General features: G+C 41.6%; 1 protein-coding gene across 1 annotated transcript; it reads left to right on the top strand.

Moving 5' to 3' along the window:
- Positions 1-2,154: 2,154 nt before the first annotated feature.
- LOC109893970 (C-C chemokine receptor type 6) lies at positions 2,155-14,581 on the top strand. The gene is made up of 4 exons (XM_020487183.2): positions 2,155-2,385; positions 12,842-13,184; positions 13,306-13,716; positions 13,834-14,581. The coding sequence occupies exons 2-4, from the start codon at positions 12,852-12,854 to the stop codon at positions 14,212-14,214; spliced, it is 1,125 nt and encodes a 374-aa protein (XP_020342772.1). The 5' UTR covers positions 2,155-2,385; positions 12,842-12,851; the 3' UTR covers positions 14,215-14,581.
- Positions 14,582-19,026: the final 4,445 nt, after the last annotated feature.

Here is a 19,026-nt window from a genome sequence, read left to right as displayed (position 1 = left end):
ATGAACGTGTAGGTTCTGGACTGAGACAGAAAGGCAGGGAGGCAGCTTTTCTCAGCCAGTTGAAATCATGAATCAGTGTAATTCTTATGGACATATACAAATACATGTCAATCGAAAACAGGTAAAACGTTTATTAATGTTAGCGGTTTTTGGCTAGCTCTGAACATCAGTGACCTGACGAGAGTGCATTTTTACTATGCCAGTTGAAATCGCGCATCATTAGCTCATTCTTACGAATGTATCCAAATAAATGCCACTAGAAAACAGCTTAAACAAATGCAAATGCAGCTACTATAATGTTATTCTGGCTGCACTGTTTGACGTGACTGTAAATTAGCCGTAGTTGGCGTGACTGTAAATGATTATTATTTTTTTTGTACCATCATCTTTGAAATGCAAGAGAAAGGTCATAATGTATTATTCCAGCCCAGGTACAATTTAGATTTTGGCCACTATTTGGCAGCGGTGTATGTAGACTGATCCAATGAACCATTGCATTTCAATCTTTAAAAAAAAAAACAAGACTGCCCAAATGTGCCTAATTTGTTTATTAAATACTTTCATGTTCAAAATTGTGCACTCTCCTCAAACAATAGCATGGTGTTCTTTCACTGTAATAGCTACTGTAAATTGGACCGTTCAGTTCGATTAACAAGAATTTAAGCTTTCTGCCAATATCAGATATGTCTATGTCCTGGGAAATGTTCTTGTTACTTACAACCTAATTCTAATCGCATTTTAGCTAACCCTTCCTCTAACACTTATTCTAAACTTAACCCAATTCACCTAACCTGCTACTTAAATTCACCTGACCTTTGTCGTTTTAGTTCTCCTAACCTTTGCCATTAGTTCCCCTAACCACCAACATTTGTCTTTAGTTCCCCTAACCGCCAAAGTAAACTCTCCCCATAATTATCTTTGGTTGTTAGTGCAAGCAACCTGGTCTCAGATAAAGATGTGCAATACTATACATCCTCCAAGATGTATGAACAATTACTTATTTTTCATTTATTATATATATTTACCCCTTTTCCTCTCAATTTCATGGTATCCAATTGGTAGTTACATCGCTGCAACTCCTATACGGACTTGGGAGAGGCGAAGGTTGAGAGCTGTACGTCCTCCGAAACACAACCAAGCCAAGCCGCACTGCTTCTTGACACAACTCCCACTTAACCCGAAATGTGTCTTTGGAAACACCGTACACCTGGCGACCGTGTCAGTGTGCATTGTGCCTGGCCCGCCACAGGAGTCGCTAGTGCGCGATGGGACAAGAACATTGGTGCCGACCAAACCCTCCCCTAACTCAGATGACACTGGGCCAATTGTGCGCTGCCCCATGGGTATCCCGGCCGCGGCCGGCTGCGACAGAGCCCGGACTCAAACCAGGATCTCTAGTGGCACAGCAAGCACTGCGATGCAGTGCCTTAGACCACTGCACCAATCGGGAGGCCTGGCATTCAATTCTTAATCTATTGTATGACCGAGTAAGACATATGATACTATACGATATAAAAGTTTAAAAAAAGTTATATCCAAACTGTGTCAAGTGGGAATTGTGTGCCGTAAAAGCCTAATCACTGGGCAAAACTTGTCTCAATAGTTGTAAAAGCATACATACATTTCAGATATGTTGGCCCTCCCTGCTGGCCATATTGGGGAAGTTCAAGTTTCAAATACATTACAGTAATTCATTCACATGGATCCCAGCCCTATTCACTTTTGGAAAGGATTTAATAAGTATAAGGAATGCTATTGCCATAGTGCTTATTCCCATCATATCCTTTCAGATGCTGTTCCTAGGGTGTTGGGCTAGGGTCCATGTTCACATGAATGTCAATTCATCTAATTATAAACATGACCAGTGCTTGTTGTGTGCTCAAACTGTAAAAGTTAGATTTTAATATGAAGCTGGGAATGTCCCAGGGATGCCATACTGTGTACTGTTTCATTTCAGAGCGTGTGTTACATGAAAGCCTTTCTGTATCTTTGAACACAGGTGGGATTTAGATGTGCAGGAGACAAGACCAAAAGAGGAGAGATGAGATAAGCATTGATCAGATAAGCTATGCAGTTAGCTGTGGGGATTCCACCTCCCAGTAAATACACAACCAACCACACTGAACCTCTGTGTCCACCTCCCCACCACACAAACAAACAGTAACTTCAGTCTGCCAAGAGAGTCAGGTAGCCTGTTGTTGTAGTTGCTATAACAGGAGTACTCTCAACTCAAGCTCATATTTCTAGGCATCGTAGTTTACAGGATTGACCAGCCTTTGTCTGATTTGACTTGGAGGACTTTATTTTGGAGAAAACCTGGCCAGAAAGTACTTCATCAATTGTTTTGTATCCCAGCAACCTGTTCTCCCAACGACTTTTCTACAGGTATGTACTGATCATTTACTAAATGTAATTGAAATAATCTAGTTCTCAGTTACAACTGAAAATAAAAATGTTCGGCAATGAATGTGGCACATCAAAACTCAAGCAGGGTTGAGTAGGTTATTTCCTACATGTAGTCCGCTACAGTTACTATGTAGTTAAATGTCCAAAATTGTAATCAGTAACGTCATTTTTTGATTACTTTCCGTTACTTTTGGATCACTTTTCCCCTAAGAGGCATTAGAAGAAGACAAAAAGAATCCATCAAACACATTTGGTGTGTCATCATAGTGGTCTTGGACTTGTGGTCTGATATGATCGAACAAACTTTAAAAGGTCTAATGCAGCCGTTTTTATCTCAATATCAAATCATTTCCGGTACTTAGGTTAGATGACATGAAAATAGAGCTCTTTGGCCATGCACATCAAACTCCACAAAGAAATGGTTAATTGGCCACAAAATTCTACATTTGGCCATCTCAGGCTCCAGACTTGAAACCCATTGAAAACCTATGGTTTGAATTGAAGAGGACAGTCCCGAAGCGCAGATGAAGGGTATCAAGGATCTGAAAGGATTCTGTATGGAGCAATGGTCAAAGAATCTGTCCCAGTGCCACTAGAGATTCTGGCTTCAAGTCTAGGCCCTGTCGCAGCTGACCGCAACCAGGAGACCCATGGGGCGATGCACTATTTGCCCAGCAGGGATGTCCTTGTCCCATTGCACAAACTCCTGTGGAGGGCCGGGCGCAGTGCACGTTGACACGGTCACCAGGTGCACAATGTTTCCTCTGACACATTGGTGACGCTGGCTTACGGGTTAAGTGGGCATTGTGTCAAGAAGCAGTGCAGCTTGGTTGGGTTGTGTTTTGGAGGACGCACGGCTCTCGACCTATGCCTCTTTCTCTCTCTCTCTCTCTCTCTCTCTCTCTCTCTCTCGAGTCCATATGGAGTTTCAGCGATGAGACAATTGGATACCACGAAATTGGGGAGAAAAAGGACTAAAAGTACAAAAATATAAATAAATAAAAGAACCGGCCCAATGTGTTCTTCAATTCATAAAACATTTTAGTTGAACGGCTCAGTGCTGTTATTGTTGAAGTATTGAAAGGTATTGAAAACAGGGGTGTCAATTTTGACCCTTTGTTGTTTTTTTAGGGGTAGATCAGCTTTAATAGTGCAGATTGATTGTAGATTCCATCAATGTAATATTTTGCATCATTTCCAATCCCCCATATATACTTTTTTATTCATCACAATTTTCTTTAGACAATTTTGGTCTTTAATGCCGAGAGACACGTTTCTTACTTTCCTCCTTCCACTTGCCACTTCCATTTTAGCTGTAATGTTGCAATTAGTATGGTTGTAATTGAGTAGAGCAGAAATTCCCATATATTTTTGTTAGCTGCATGTGTGACATAACTATTACATGTTCAAGAGAATCTCTCCTTCTCTCTGAGCAAACGATTTTTTGCTTACAATATAGCTCTGTATTTGAATCGTTTATTTTATACAGTCATTTTTGCTCTTCTTTATCAAAGGTGTCAATCATTTCAGAACCCACTGTGTACACAGTTGAAGTCGGAAGTTTACATACACCTTAGCAAAATACATTTAAACTCAGTTTTTCACAATACCTGCATTTAGTAAAACTTCCCTGTCTTAGGTCAGTTAGTATCACCACTTTATTTTAAGAATGTGAAAGGTAAGAATAATAGTAGAGAGAATGATTTATTTCAGCTTTTATTTATTTAATCACATTCCCAGTGGGTCAGAAGTTTACATACACTCAATGAGTATTTGGTAGCATTGCCTTTAAATTGTTGATCTTGGGACAAACGTTGCGGGTACCCTTCCACAAGCTTCCCACAATAAGTTGGGTGAATTTTGGCCCATTCCTTCTGACAGAGCTGGTGTAACTGAGTCAGGTTTATAGGCCTCCTTGCACACACTTGCTTTTTCAGTTCTGCCCACACATTTTCTATAGGATTGAGGTCAGGGCTTTGTGATGGCCACTCCAATACCTTGAATTTGTTGTCCTTAAGCCATTTTTCCACAAATTTGGAAGTATGCTTGGTGTCATTGTCCATTTGGAAGACCCATTTGTGACCAAGCTTTAACTTCCTGACTAATGTCTTGAGAAGTTGCTTCAATATATCCACATCATTTTCCCACCTCATAATGCCATCTATTTTGTGAAGTGCACCAGTCCCTCCTGCTGCAAAGCACCCTTGCACGCCTCCCCCTTTTTCCTCCGAACATAACGATGGTCATTGTGGCCAAACAATTCTATTTTTGTTTCATCAGACCAGAGGGCATTTCTCCAAAAGGTAAGATCTTTGTCCCCATGAGCAGAGCAGTTGTAAACCGTAGTCTGGCTTTTTTATGGCGGTTTTGGAGCAGTGGCTTCTTGTTTTAATGTGTATTTAGATATTTTTGTGCTGTTGTTCTGGTATTGATTTGCACTTTTCGCATCAAAGTACGTTCATCTCTAGGAGACAGAACGCGTCTCCTTCCGGCTGCGTGGTGCCATGGTGTTTATACTTGCGTACTACTGTTTGTACAGATGAACATGGTACCTTCAGGCATTTGGAAATTGCTCCCAAGGATGAACCAGACTTGTGGAGGGCTACATTTTTTTTCTGAGGTCTTGGCTGATTTCTTTTGATTTCCCCATGATGTCAAGCAATGAGGCACTGAGTTTGAAGGTACGCCTTGAAATACATCCACAGGTACACCTCCAATTGACTCAAATGATGTCAATTAGAAGTTTTAGAATCAGAAGCTTCTAAAGTCATGACATCATTTTCTGGAATTTTTCAAGCTGTTTATTAAAGGCACAGTCAACTTAGTGTATGTAAACTTCTGACCATCTGGAATTGTGATACTGTGAATTATAAGTGAAAAATCTGTTTGTAAACAATTGTTGGAAAAATTACTTGTGTCATGCACAAAGTAGATGTCCTAATCGACTTGCCAAAACAATAGTCTGTTAACAAGAAATGTGTGGAGTGGTTGAAAAACGAGATTTAATGACTCCAACCTAAGTATATGTACACTTCCGACTTCAACTGTGTAATATGGTGTATGTAGTTCAATGTTTTTCCCCTCCAACTCTTTTCAGTCATTTTTTTAATTCTTATCAAACAGAAGTGAAACCATAGTACTATTAGTGTTGACTCCTGATAACAGTCTGTGAGCTCATTCTCAATGTGCTTATCTTTGATTATGACCAGCAGGCTCCACTAGCACCACTTTGACCCGTTTTAGTCAGATGCCCTGTACAATGTGTCTGAGTATCTATTATAAAATCAAATTTATTTATAAAGCCTTTCTTACATCAGCTGATATATCAAAGTGCTGTACAGAAACCCAGCCTAAAACCCCAAACAGTAAGCAATGCAGGTGTAGAGGCATGGTAGCTAGGAAAAACTCCCTAGAAAGGCCTTAACCTAGGAACAAACCCAGAGAGGAACCAGGCTGAGGGATGGCCAGTCCTCTTCTGGCTGTGCCGGGTAGAAATTATAACAGAACTTGGCCAAGATGTTCAAATGTTCATAAATGACCAGCATGGTCAAATAATAGTAATTACAGTGAACAGGTCAGAGTTCCATAGCCGCAGGCAGAACAGTTGAAACTGGAGCAGCAGCACGGCCAGGTGGACTGGGGACAACAAGGAGTCATCATGCCAGGTAGTCTTAAGGCATGGTCCTAGGGCTCAGGTCCTCCTTAGAGAGAGAAAGAAAGAGAGAAAGAGAGAATTAGAGAGAGCATACTTAAATTCATACAGGACCGGATAAGACAGGAAAAATACTCCAGATATAACAGACCCTAGCCCCCCGACACAAACTACTGCTGCATAAATACTGGAGGCTGAGACAGGAGGGGTCAGGAGACACTGTGGCCCCATCTAATGATACCCCCGGACAGGGTCAAACAGGCAGGATATAACCCCACCCACTTTGCCAAAGCACAGTCCCCACACCACTAGAGGGATATCTTCAACCACCAACTTACCATCTTGAGACAAGGCCGAGTATAGCCCACAAAGATCTCCGCTATGGCACAACCCAAGGGGGGGCACCAACCCAGACAGGAAGACCACGTCAGTGACTCAACCCACTCAAGTGACGCACCCCTCCTAGGGAAGGCATGGAAGAGCACCAGTAAGCCAGTGACTCAGCCCCTGTAATTGGGTTAGAGGCAGAGAATCCCAGTGGAGAGAGGGGAACCGGCCAGGAAGAGACAGCAAGGGCGATTCGTTGCTCCAGTGCCTTTCCGTTCACCTTCACACTCCTGGGCCAGACTACACTCAATCATAGGACCTACTGAAGAGATGAGTCTTCAATAAAGACTTAAAGGATGAGACTGAGTCTGCGTCTCTCACATGGGTAGGCAGACCATTCAATAAAAATGGAGCTCTATAGGAGAAAGCCCTGCCTCCAGCTGTTTGCTTAGAAATTCTAGGGACAATTAGGAGGCCTGCGTCTTGTGACCGTAGCATACGTGTAGGTATATATGGCAGGACCAAATCAGAAAGATAGGTAGGAGCAAGCCCATGTAATGCTTTGTAGGTTAATAAGACTCCAGCTTCAGTAATTTTTGCAATTCGTTCCAGTCATTGGCAGCAGAGAACTTGAAGGAAAGGCGGCCAAAGGAGGTGTTGGCTTCGGGGATGACCAGTGAAATATACCTGCTGGAGCGCGGTAAGCACCATGGTCTTGTAGTCAACCTTTATTTCCAGTGGTGGACAAAGTCGTTCACAGAGAGGTAGGAGGGAAGAAAGAAGAAAGAGTAGCTGGAGTAGCAGTGTTCTCTAGGGTGATCCATGTCTCTGTCAGGGCAAAAAGTTAAGGGACTGAAGAGCAGTGTCATGACGTTGGCCTGGGGGTATGTTTATGACAGTCATAAATACTTCTCCCCCCTTTTTCTTCTCTCTACCCTACTGATGTGACATTTGAAAATCCTTTGGTTAACATAGAGATTCTGGGAAGATCAGAAGGTTTGGGAAAATGAACTATATTCTGATAATCCGACTAATTGAACATATGCGGTGGTACTTAATGAATATGTCAGTTCGGTTGTCATCTGAGACATTCTCATCAATGATAGGATGACAAACTCTACAGTGGAAAGTCTGCACATTGTAGTTATTCGGATTCACATGGATTTGTTGTTTAATTTAAATTGTTGACTATAAAATTATTGGTGAAAAGATTAAATGTAATTTTAGCTTCCAAATGAGAGATTTGGGTTTTCATAAGGTTAGGGCTCTGCTCAATCAGTGGCCCGCCCCTGTGAAGAGACATGGGTTATAAAACTTTTCAAACACACCCTTCTCGCTCCACTATATAAAGCCTTGACGAAAATGTAACCTCCTGTTCCGAGGATGTGAGGACGCCAGTCCATATGTTAAAAGTACTAACATGTTATCTGTTCCGAGGATGTGAGGACGACGGTCCGATGTCAGAATGGTTCAGATAATAACTACAGAACGAAGCCAACCTCGGCATGAGCTTTGGTTGCGAAAGGTATGAACTTTGAACTCTTATTCACTACAGAAGTGATCCTAGCCTTTGAGTTAGCAACAGCAGCTGCAAACGTGGGCAAGGAAAGCACAGACAGAGTATCCCGTCTACCACACAACAACGTTACTACAACGTATCCATTTTACCCCCACATTCTTCAAAGGACTCGGTTGGGCAACACGGCCTTCCATCTACCACCAACCTACCGAAGCGCAGCTCAGAGTAAATATTTATTGCATTTTCCTTTTCCAAATGGGCGGTAATTTAGAATGCATAAAATACTGTATTTACGATAGAGACATTGCTTCTCCCTTTGTTCCTCCGTCTTCCCGCTCGAACCCAGCCCCCTTTTCTTTTGTGTAACCAGGTGTCATATCTGTTCCGTCCGCTAGGGACGTTTTCCTTTATGACGTAATTTGTAATCAAGGTAGGATTAATTCTGTGTGATTAGTTAGGTATTTAGTAAATAAATAATTAAACAATTTTGTATTGCTGATTCAACTTGTTAGCCAGGGTTCGTGAAGACAACCAAGAATTTACAACTTTCAGATGAGACTGAAATAAAGGGGACGATTAATATTGACTGCTATTGATGTAAAATATTACTAGGTCTAAGAGTTTATTCCGAAGATAACAGCTCTATAAATATTATTTTGTGGTGCCCCGACTTTGTAGTTAATTATATTTACATGATTAGCTCAATCAGGTAATATTAATTACAAAGAAAGGAATTTATAGAATAGCATGTCATATCACTTAATCCGGCATAGCCAAAGACACGACAGTAGCATAGGCTGAGATGAACTCGGCGTTCTTGACCACAGATCGGCAGTTCCAAATGCTGCCTGAGACTCGGAATTCCACTTGGGTTGTGCGCGCAGGGTACACTAAATTAGAAGGATTGCAGCCAAGGGGTGGGGAGCTTGTGTAAAGCCTACAGGGAGAGGTGCGAAGGTATAGAAAACACATACATAGTTGACAAAGCTACAAAAGAGCAACATTTGATAATCTGTAAATAACTAGGCAAAATACTCAGGTGAGAGAGTGGTGTGGAGCCTTCCTCTCTTTCCTTCCTCGAACTCTTCAGAATAACTCAAACCGCCTTTGTTTCGGCTACGGTCTTAGTTTTAAGACAAAACCGCCACTGACATGACCGACACTTACAGATGCTGCTGAGAAACTAGGGGAGACTGAAGAACTAACTCTAATTGCTAATAGCCTAGCACAGGTGGAGAGCACACTTCCCTGTACTAATTGCTAATTTGTCCCCACCCCCACAATCCTGGTTGATGTGTCTATAACTATCGGCAAATTCTGCACAGTCAGCAGTTCACACTGCCAGTAGGCCACTGGGAAGACAGGCAGCAGTTAAAGTAGATGGCCCTAGCTAACACAAAGATAGTACTAGACCACAAAAGATAAAGAGACAAAAAAAATATACTTATAGATTGAAGTATGACAATGCCCCCGTGCACAAAACGTAGTCCATACAGAAATTGTTTGTTGAGAGTAGTGTGGAAGAACTTGACTGGCCTGCACAGAGCCCTAACCTCAACCCCATCGAGCACCTTTGGGATGAATTGGAACGCCGACTGCAATCCAGGCCTAATCACCCAACATCTGTGCCCGACCTCACAAATGTTCTTATGGCTGAATGGAAGCAAGTCCCCGCAGCAATGTTCCAACATCTAGTGGAAAGCCTTCCCAGAAGAGTGGAGGCTGTTAAAGCAGCAAAGGGGGGACCAACTCCATATTAATGTCCATGATTTTGGAGATGTTCGACGAGCAGGTGTCCACATATATGGAATGCTGTAAGGCATCCAGACCTTATGAAATTTGCACAGTATACCCTTGTAATAAATCAAATCTAGTGACACATAACTTTTCATTTCTGCCATCCATTTTGACATTGTGGGAGGATAACAAACATTCCAATTAATTGCAATGCATTTCATACCCGCTATACTGTAAATGCTAGGTTACACTGTTTCTTCTGATAACAGTCTCCAGTATCAACATTTCCATGCAAACAAAAACAGGGAGGGAGAATCTGTAGACATGCTAAGATAAAATAACACACTCTTTGCCAGAATTCGCTCAGCATTCACCAGAGCATAACATATGCAATAACATTGAAATATATCCCCTTTTGTCTTTTATACCTCCAGTAGAGGAATTACATATCTGAGTGCATGGTGTTCAGTTTCTATGGATGGTCTTGAACTAAAGTAATTTCTGTCTGAGATGATATGTACATGATTGGTTATTCAAACATATCTGTATCCATTCATCATCATCATCATCATCATCAGTAGTGTCTCCCAGCTCTTCCTCACATTTTGTTTGTGTCATCGGTAAAAGCCTCTGTCAACCCTTGATACAGTTTGGAAATCAACTTTAGAAGTTTGTCACACTGTTTTAAAATAGTTTCAATCTTTGAAGCTCCTGGCTTGTCCAGTGTTTGCTGCGCAGAGAGAATAAAGATGCAACATCTGCAAAAATGTACCTCAAAGCCATCACAGACGGGTCATCCCTGCTTCCCTGACCCTGCTGAGACCCCTGTCACCATCTGATCCTGGTGTACATTTATACATTATATTATCCAAGAATAGAATCAATGGTTCAATAATTGAAATGACCATTATTCCCAGATCCCAGACTGTAACCTACCTATCAACTCAAGATGGAACTTTGTATCCATTCACTGATTGTGATAATATACTTCAAAATTCACCTCCGCTCCGAAGACTGGTCTTCCCTGGCTGTCTGACCCGGCTGGGACACCTGTCACCATTTGATCCTGCTAAGACATGACAGTGAAGGCTGTAGAGCTGTTTATACCGTGCCAGTGTGAAAAGTAGGGAATTAGCTAGGGAAACTGACAAATCAATAATGTTACATTGACTGTGATTGGGGCTGTGATCACTGACTGTGAATTGGGCAATTGATTTAGCCAACTTTTGGCAATTAGCCAACATTTGGCGTTATCCAACTGGCGAAAATGAGCCAAATTCATTTACTTCTGTTGAAACCGGACAAAACAAAGTGGTGTCCCTGCGGTCCTAAATCCACTCGACTGAAACCGCCAAACAGCCTGACTGCTCTGGTACTAAAGCACACCGATGCCGCTTTTTGTATCACAATGCAATGATAAACTGTGGGGTGGGGGTCCAAATGCAATTTTAGGATGTGTGTGTGTGTGTGTGGCCCCTGGCCACAACAAAGTGGAATTCAGAAAATATACATTACCGGTCAAAAGTTTTAGAACACCTACTCATTCAAGGGTTTTTCTTTATTTTTACTATTTTCTACAATGTAGAATAATAGTGAAAACATCGAAACTATGAAATAACACATATGGAATCATGTAGTAACCAAAAAAGTGTTAAACATTTTATATATGACAAGGTAGGGGGGTATACAGACAATAGCCCTATTTGGTAAAAGTCCATTTCATGGCAAGAAAAGCTCAAATAAGCAAAGAGAAACAACAGTCCATCATTACTTTAAGACACAAATGTCAGTCAATGCGGAACATTTCAAGAACTTTGAAAGTTTCAAGTGCAGTCGCAAAAACCATCAAGCACTATCATGAAACTGGCTCTCATGAGGACCGCCACATGAATGGAAGACCCAGAGTTACCTCTGCTGCACAGGATAAGTTCATTAGTTACCAGCCTCAGAAATTGCAGCCCAAATAAATGCTCCACAGAGTTCAAGTAACAGATACATCAACATCAACTGTTCAGAGGAGACTGTGTGAATCAGGCCTTTATGGTCGAATTGCTGCAAAGAAACCATTACTAAAGGACACCAATAAGAAGAAGACTTGCTTGGGCCAATAAACACGAGCAATGGACATTAGACTGGTGGAAATCTGTCCTTTGGTCTGGAGTCCAAATGGGAAATAAACATGATCTCCGCATGTGTATTTCCTACTGTAAAGCATGGAGGAGGAGGTGTTATGGGCGGGGGTGCTTTGCTGGTTAGTGTCTGTGATTTATTTAGAATTCAAGGCACACTTAACCAGCATGGCTACCACAGCATTCTGCAGCAATACACCATCCCATCTGGTTTGGGCTTAGTGGGACTATCATTTGTTTTTAAACAGGACAATGACCCAACACACCTCCAGGCTTTGTAAGGGCAATTTTACCAAGAAGGAGAGTGATGGAGTGCTGCATCAGATGACCTGGCCTCCACAATCCTCCACAAACGCAACCAAATTGAGATAGTTTGTGATGAGTCGAACCGCAGATTGAAGGAAAAGCAGCCAACAAGTGCTCAGCATTTGTGGGAACTCCTTCAAGACTGTTGGAAAAAGCCTTCCAGGGGAGGCTGGTTGAGAGAATGCCAAGAGTGTGAAAAGCTGTCATCGAGGCAAAGGGTAGCTATTTGAAGAATCTCAAATATAAAATATATTTTGATTTGATGAACACTTCTTTGGTTATTACATGATTCCATGTGTTATTTCATAGTTGTGATATCTTCACAATTATTCTACAATGTAGAAAATAGTAAAATAAAGAAAAACCCTTGAATGAGTAGGTGTTCTAAAACTTTTGACCTGTAGTGTATATATTGCAAATTCTTAACATAATGTACAAATTGGATGATGGACATGTACAAAATGGATGATGGACATCCACAAATGAATACATACCATACGAAATGTAACATATCATACTAAATGGAGGGAGACAGATTTACATTTACTATGTTACATCTATCCCAGAGTCCAAGTTGCAGCGCTCTACAGTATGTGTAAAATAAGAAATGTCACATTGTAGCTACAGGCTAGTTCACAAATACTGTGATGTTTATCTCTTCTTTTTTTGTCATGGACTTGATTGTACAACATTAAAGAGTAATTGAATGACTAAATCATTATAGAAGACGACTATTTTCTACAGCAAAATATGTCTTCTCCACAGGTGATAAAACATGAATGAGACGTTCACAGATGCATATGATTATGACATCACAGAAAACGACACTAAAGATTATCCAGATGGTAACGAATATATCTGTAACCTGAATCCCAACCGTGATATGGAGATAGTCATACAGACCTACTTCCATTCCTTCATCTGTGCATTCGGTTTCTGTGGCAATGCATTGGTGATAGTCACATATGCCTTCTACAAGAAAGCCAAGACCATGACGGACGTGTACCTTCTGAACGTGGCGGTGGCAGACCTGCTCTTCATCGTGGCCCTACCTCTCATAATTTACAATGAGCAGCATGACTGGAGCATGGGCTCAGTGGCCTGCAAGGTATGGAGTTCTCACAATTCCTAATGAAGTTCCCAATACAGGTTCTAATGTTCAACATTTCTTCCTTTCCACATTGCATGGACAATAATGTTTTTCTTCATTCATTATTTTAATTTATAAGGCTTTGAGAGGAGCCTACAGCATCAACCTGTACAGTGGCATGCTCCTGCTGGCCTGCATCAGTGGAGACCGTTACATCTCCATCGTCCAGGCCAGGCGCTCCTTTGGCCTCCGGTCCAAGAACCTGATCTATAGCCGCCTAATCTGTACAGCCATCTGGGCTCTGGCCATAGCCCTGTCCGTCCCCACAGTCATCTACAATGAGCGGGTTGAGGAGACCATCTTGCTGGAAGGGACTATAACCGTGTGTCAGGAGCAGTTCCAAAGTAACAGGACCGCCCGGCTGATGAAGGTGCTGGTGCCTAGCCTGCAGGTGGCCATGGGGTTCTTCCTGCCCCTCCTGGCCATGGTTCTCTGCTATGCCACCATCCTATGGACCCTACTGAGGACCCAAAGCACCCAGAGACACAAGGTTTAAGTATCCACCAAAATTCCAGTCATAGAATTGGAATGTTTAATTATAAGAATATATTTGTGTCCAAGTAAATGTCTCTTATTGGGTCAATTAAGTTTCCCATCTTCTCTTCAGGCGGTTCGTGTGGTATTAGCCGTGGTGTTGGTCTTCATCGTGTGCCACCTGCCCTACAATGTGGTGCTACTCTACCACACGGTGGCGCTGTTCCAGCAGAGGGAGTGTGAGGTAGAGAAGATTATCCTTACCACCCTCACCATCACCAGGAGCCTGGCCTACCTCCACTGCTGCCTCAACCCCATCCTGTATGCCTTCATCGGGGTCAAGTTCAGGAGCCACTTCAGGAAGATCCTGGAGGACCTGTGGTGCATGGGCAGGAAGTACATCTACCCATCTGGACGCTCCTCACGCATGACCTCTGACCTCTATATCCCAGCACACAAGTCCACCGACGGATCCAACAAATCCAACAAGAATGTCTCGTCGTTTACCATGTGAACATGGGAGTAGGTAGAGATTGCCTCCAATTACTATGGGTGATGATAGCATGGTTAGTCAGGAAATCAAGTAGTGATTTATATTCTGTGTACAGTGTGAGTATTTGTTTGCTACTGTATCTACATAATTTACCTATAGCATTTGCTGTATTAATCCAATTGAAAGCTCATCGCTACTCTAATTACAGACAAAAGCCGGGCATTTTACCAGAGAATTTTAGAACATGGACACGTTGGCCTAACATATAACGTTGGCCTAACGTTATATCCTATTTTGACTTTGGTGCAGGTCATGTTGTTCTTCACGTTACCATCTCTGGTAGATACATACTACAGTCTATCAAATAAAATCTGTTAATTTCTCACATGAACAGGATACAGAAGGTGTGGTGAAATGGTTACTTGCATAGTGGAGTCTTTTGTTTAGACATGTAGCTAGCTAGTTAGCTAGCTAAATAATGAAGCATAATCCCAACTCAAAACATTACTACCCTGCATCACACACACACACACACGATGACATATGCACTACACACACACACACACACATGGATTTAGTACTGTAGATATGTGGTAGTGGTGGATTAGGGGCCTTAGGGCACACAGTGTGTTGTGAAATCTGTGAAGGTATTGTAATGTTTTTAAAATGGTATAAACTGCCTTAATTTTGCAGGACCCCAGGAAGAATAGCTGCTGCTTTGGTCACATTTTTCGGACCAGGGATGTACAGTACTTAATGTCAAACTCATACGGTGCCAGCTTGGCAACCCGTCTCTGCTCACAAGCTTTAACCTTAGTTTTTGTCAGGATGTACATTACCAGTCAAAAGTTTGGAAACATCTACTCATTCAAGGGTTTTTCTTTATTTGTACCATTTTCTACATTCATTAATAATAGTGAAGACATCAAAACTATGAAATAACACATATGGAATCATGTAGTAACCAAAAAAGTGTTAAACAAATCCAAATATATTTTACATTTAAGATTCTTCAAAGTAGCCAACCTTATGACAGCTTTTCACACTCTTGGCATTCTCTCAACCAGCTTCATGAGGTAGTCACCTGGAATGCATTTTAATTAACAGGTGTGCCTTGTTAAAAGTTCATTTGTGGAATTTCTTTCCTTTTTAATGCGTTTGAGCCAATCAGTTGTGTTGTGACAAGGTAGGGGGGTATACAGAAGATACCCCTATTTGGCAAAAGTACATTTTATGGCAAAAATAGCTCAAATAAGCAAAGAGAAATGACATTCCATCATTACTTTAAGACAAAGGTCAGTCAATGTTGAACATTTTAAGAACTTAAGTTTCTTCAAGTGCAGTCACAAAAAACATCAAGCGTTATGATGAAACTGGCCATCATGAGTGACTTGCTTGTGAAGGCTAAAGTACAGCATCTAGACCATTGCTGGATGCCTCCACAGAGAGGAAGGGTTTGTCGAAGTTGGGGTGGGCCAACAAGATCTTGTCCAGCAAGGCTTGCTTTAGCTGGAGGAAGACCTGCTTGCACTCTGTTGTCCAGGCAGCTGCCGTCATCTTCTTGACAGGTGAGCGTCTCTTGCAGTGTGGAGCCTTGTGCCCAGTTGTCATCTAAAAGAGAAGCTTTGCGATGGTCAAGCATCCTTCAATTAACTGTTGGTAATACACCACCATCCAGGGGAACAACCTTAGTTTATTCTGAGAGGGGATGTCAGTTCCGTCTTCCATCAGGTCAACTTCCGTCACGCCTGCAATGGCCTTCACTTTTCTCAGGATCTGTAGCTACACCATCCGCACTGACGACAAGAATTTGTTCTTAACAGACTTGCCTAGTTAAATAAAAGGTTAAATAAAAAATGTCAAATGATATGCCCCAACATCAAAAGTGACACCGTTTCAGGTTGAGCTTGAAGTTGTGGGCCTTAAGACGTTCAAAGACCATTTCCAGTCCCTGCAGAACCGAGGTCTTCAGTGGGCGCATAGACCAAGACATCATCAAGGTAACACAGCAGGCTAAGAAAGTTCTGATCTCCGAAGATGTTTAGCATCATCCTCATGAATGTTACACTGTTACATAACCCCTATGGAATATGGTTGTATTCATAAAATCCAAACGGTGATGTAAAGGCTGTGAATCTCTGGTCATCCAATGTGCATCTCCACATTGAAGTAGCCAGGGGTAAGGTCCATTGTCGAAAAAAAGGCATTTCCACCTAAAGCAGCCAGCGCGTCAGCCTGAGCGTCTTTGATGGTGCGACATGCAGCAATCAGTAGCGCTGCTATAGACGTCATAGAAAAGGAGAGAAATTAAAATAAATGGCCTCATGTATTATTTCTTTAATGAAATTGCTATGGGTTTTTACAAGAATTACATTATTTTGCATATTTTGTATTTTTTATTTATTTATTTTACCTTTATTTAACCAGGTAGGCAAGTTGAGAACAAGTTCTCATTTACAATTGCGACCTGGCCAAGATAAAGCAAAGCAGTTCGACAGATACAACGACACAGAGTTACACATGGAGTAAAACAAACATACAGTCAATTGTATTGTGAAATGTTGAATTACTCCTCTGTTTATCAATGCCAATTTCACAGCATGATATGTTCTTTTGTCAAAATCTAGCAAAGAATTACTAAAACGTGTAACTGGATGCAACCTAACACAATACAAATACTGCATTTCAGGTCTCTAAAAGAAATGTATTTGCCTAGGACAGATATAATCTCGCACGGAAAATACAAATAAGCTCTCACTAGCATTTCCATGGGATGATTTGAATATACCAATCTTTTCCTTCAAAAGTAACTTGGTGCCAGAGGGAGCCTTTCCAACAAAAATACCAGACAGAAGCAGGGTGTGATCTTATTGGGTGAAAGGAAGGAATACATCCCTAATAAATCCCTAATTGACCCCTGTGCCATTCATATCATTACAGCCTTAGCATACAGTATACTGTTTTTATCATAACAATTACAGTACTCCGATCACTTCCCCATGTCCAATATCACTACAAAGACACATTCAGACCTTCCTCTTTATTCTATTAACATCCTGTTTGTGATTCAACCACCACGGTTATTTATGAGCTTTTCAGGGAAAGGGCACATTTCAACAACATAGGTTTTGGTTTGTGAAAAATTATAGGATGGAAAGTAAAGACTGCAGAAACACATGAAAGTGTTTGTGTTGAGTAGAGTTAAAAGGCACTAGCCCTGTTTATACTTGGTTCTAACATGCTCTCTTTGTCCTGATCTTGTCCACATTGTGATTGTGCCCACATTTTTAGACGGGTGTATACATTAAAATACACATCTTCCTGACCACCTCCAGAGGTAGTCAAACTCGCATTGTATCTGTATATCTTACAAGTGTAGTCTGCTCTGGACAGTGAAACCATTTACATCATCATTATTCCGCCCTCTAAAACAGTTGACAGGTGACACCATTGACTTATAGCATCATTATGTGTCTTAAAATAAATATATATTATTTTGAAAGAATATCTGTCAAACAATTTGCATACAGGGAGGGACCAGGATATCTGGTCACAATGCGAACACAGTGGACGAATAAGAGACACATTTTAGTACCATGTGTAGACGCAATGGCTACAATGTGGGCCCAATCAGAATACGGATGCATGTTAGCACCAGGTACAAACAAGGCTTTAGATGCAGTGGAAGAAGAGGTTAAAAAGTGGCATCCATAAAACAGTTGTACAACATTAGAGGTAGAGTTGGAGTGAATGAACAATAACGAAGTGACTGCTGGTAGGACAATGTCCACTGTATTTGTGTCACAGACACCCCCTGTAATGGCCCTAAACCCTAATGATGATACACTAACTTTTTCCAACCATGTAGACAGTACCCATTGGAAAAAATGCTGGAAATATTTCTTGTGAATATGGTATTTTGGACTAATACAGATTCTCATGCCATCTGCCTTTGAATAAAGCCTTCAGGAGGAAGCAGAGGGGAGAAAGTACAATGAGATAGGCTATATTATATCACTGACTATCGTATGCAGTGTTGATTTTATCACACTGCATACAGTATGCACTAGAAACTATAGCTTCAACAATAGCAGTAACATAGAAGACGTTCTATACTGCAGTACAACTGTCTCTAAGATGACAGAAAACGCTCTCAGGGCATGGTGACAGAGTTCATCTCATATTTTCCTATGAGGACAATATCTGTAGATATGAAACAGTCATGGACCCGAGCTGTGAGCAGCACTTGATTATCATCAACTGCTTAGGCCTTTCTCTAACCATCAAGTTAGAGATTTTCAGGTACTTTTGTTTATTTTTTTAGTCAGTAGTTCGAGCCAAAAGTGGTCGCCGAAAATTGCTACTACGTCACAAACACTACATGGCCAAAAGTATGTGGGCCTTCCCCAAACTGTTGCCACAAAGTTGGCTGCACAGAATCGACTAGAATGGCATTGTATTCTGTAGCGTTAAGACTTCCCTTCACTGTAACTAAGGTGCCTAGCCCAAACCATGAAAAACAGCCACAAACCATTACTCCTCCTCCACCAAACTTTACCGTTGACACTATGCATTGGGGCATGTAGCATTCTCCTGGCATCCTCCAAACCTAGATTAGTCCATCGGACTTGCCAGATGGTGAAGCGTGATTCATCACTCCAGGGAACACGTTTCCATTGCTACAGAGTCCAATGGGGGCAGGTTTTACACCACTCCAGCCACCGCTTGGCATTGCACATGGTGATCTTAGGCTTGTGTGCGGCTGCTCGGCCATGGAAACCTATTTCATGAAGCTCCTGACAAACAGTTATTGTGCTGACGTTGCTTCCAGAG

Source organism: Oncorhynchus kisutch, linkage group LG7 (assembly GCF_002021735.2).
Source record: "Oncorhynchus kisutch isolate 150728-3 linkage group LG7, Okis_V2, whole genome shotgun sequence".
In the NCBI taxonomy this organism is placed as follows: Eukaryota; Metazoa; Chordata; class Actinopteri; order Salmoniformes; family Salmonidae; genus Oncorhynchus; species Oncorhynchus kisutch.
Note: the sequence above shows the minus strand (reverse complement) of the source record. Positions and strands in the feature narration are given on the sequence as shown.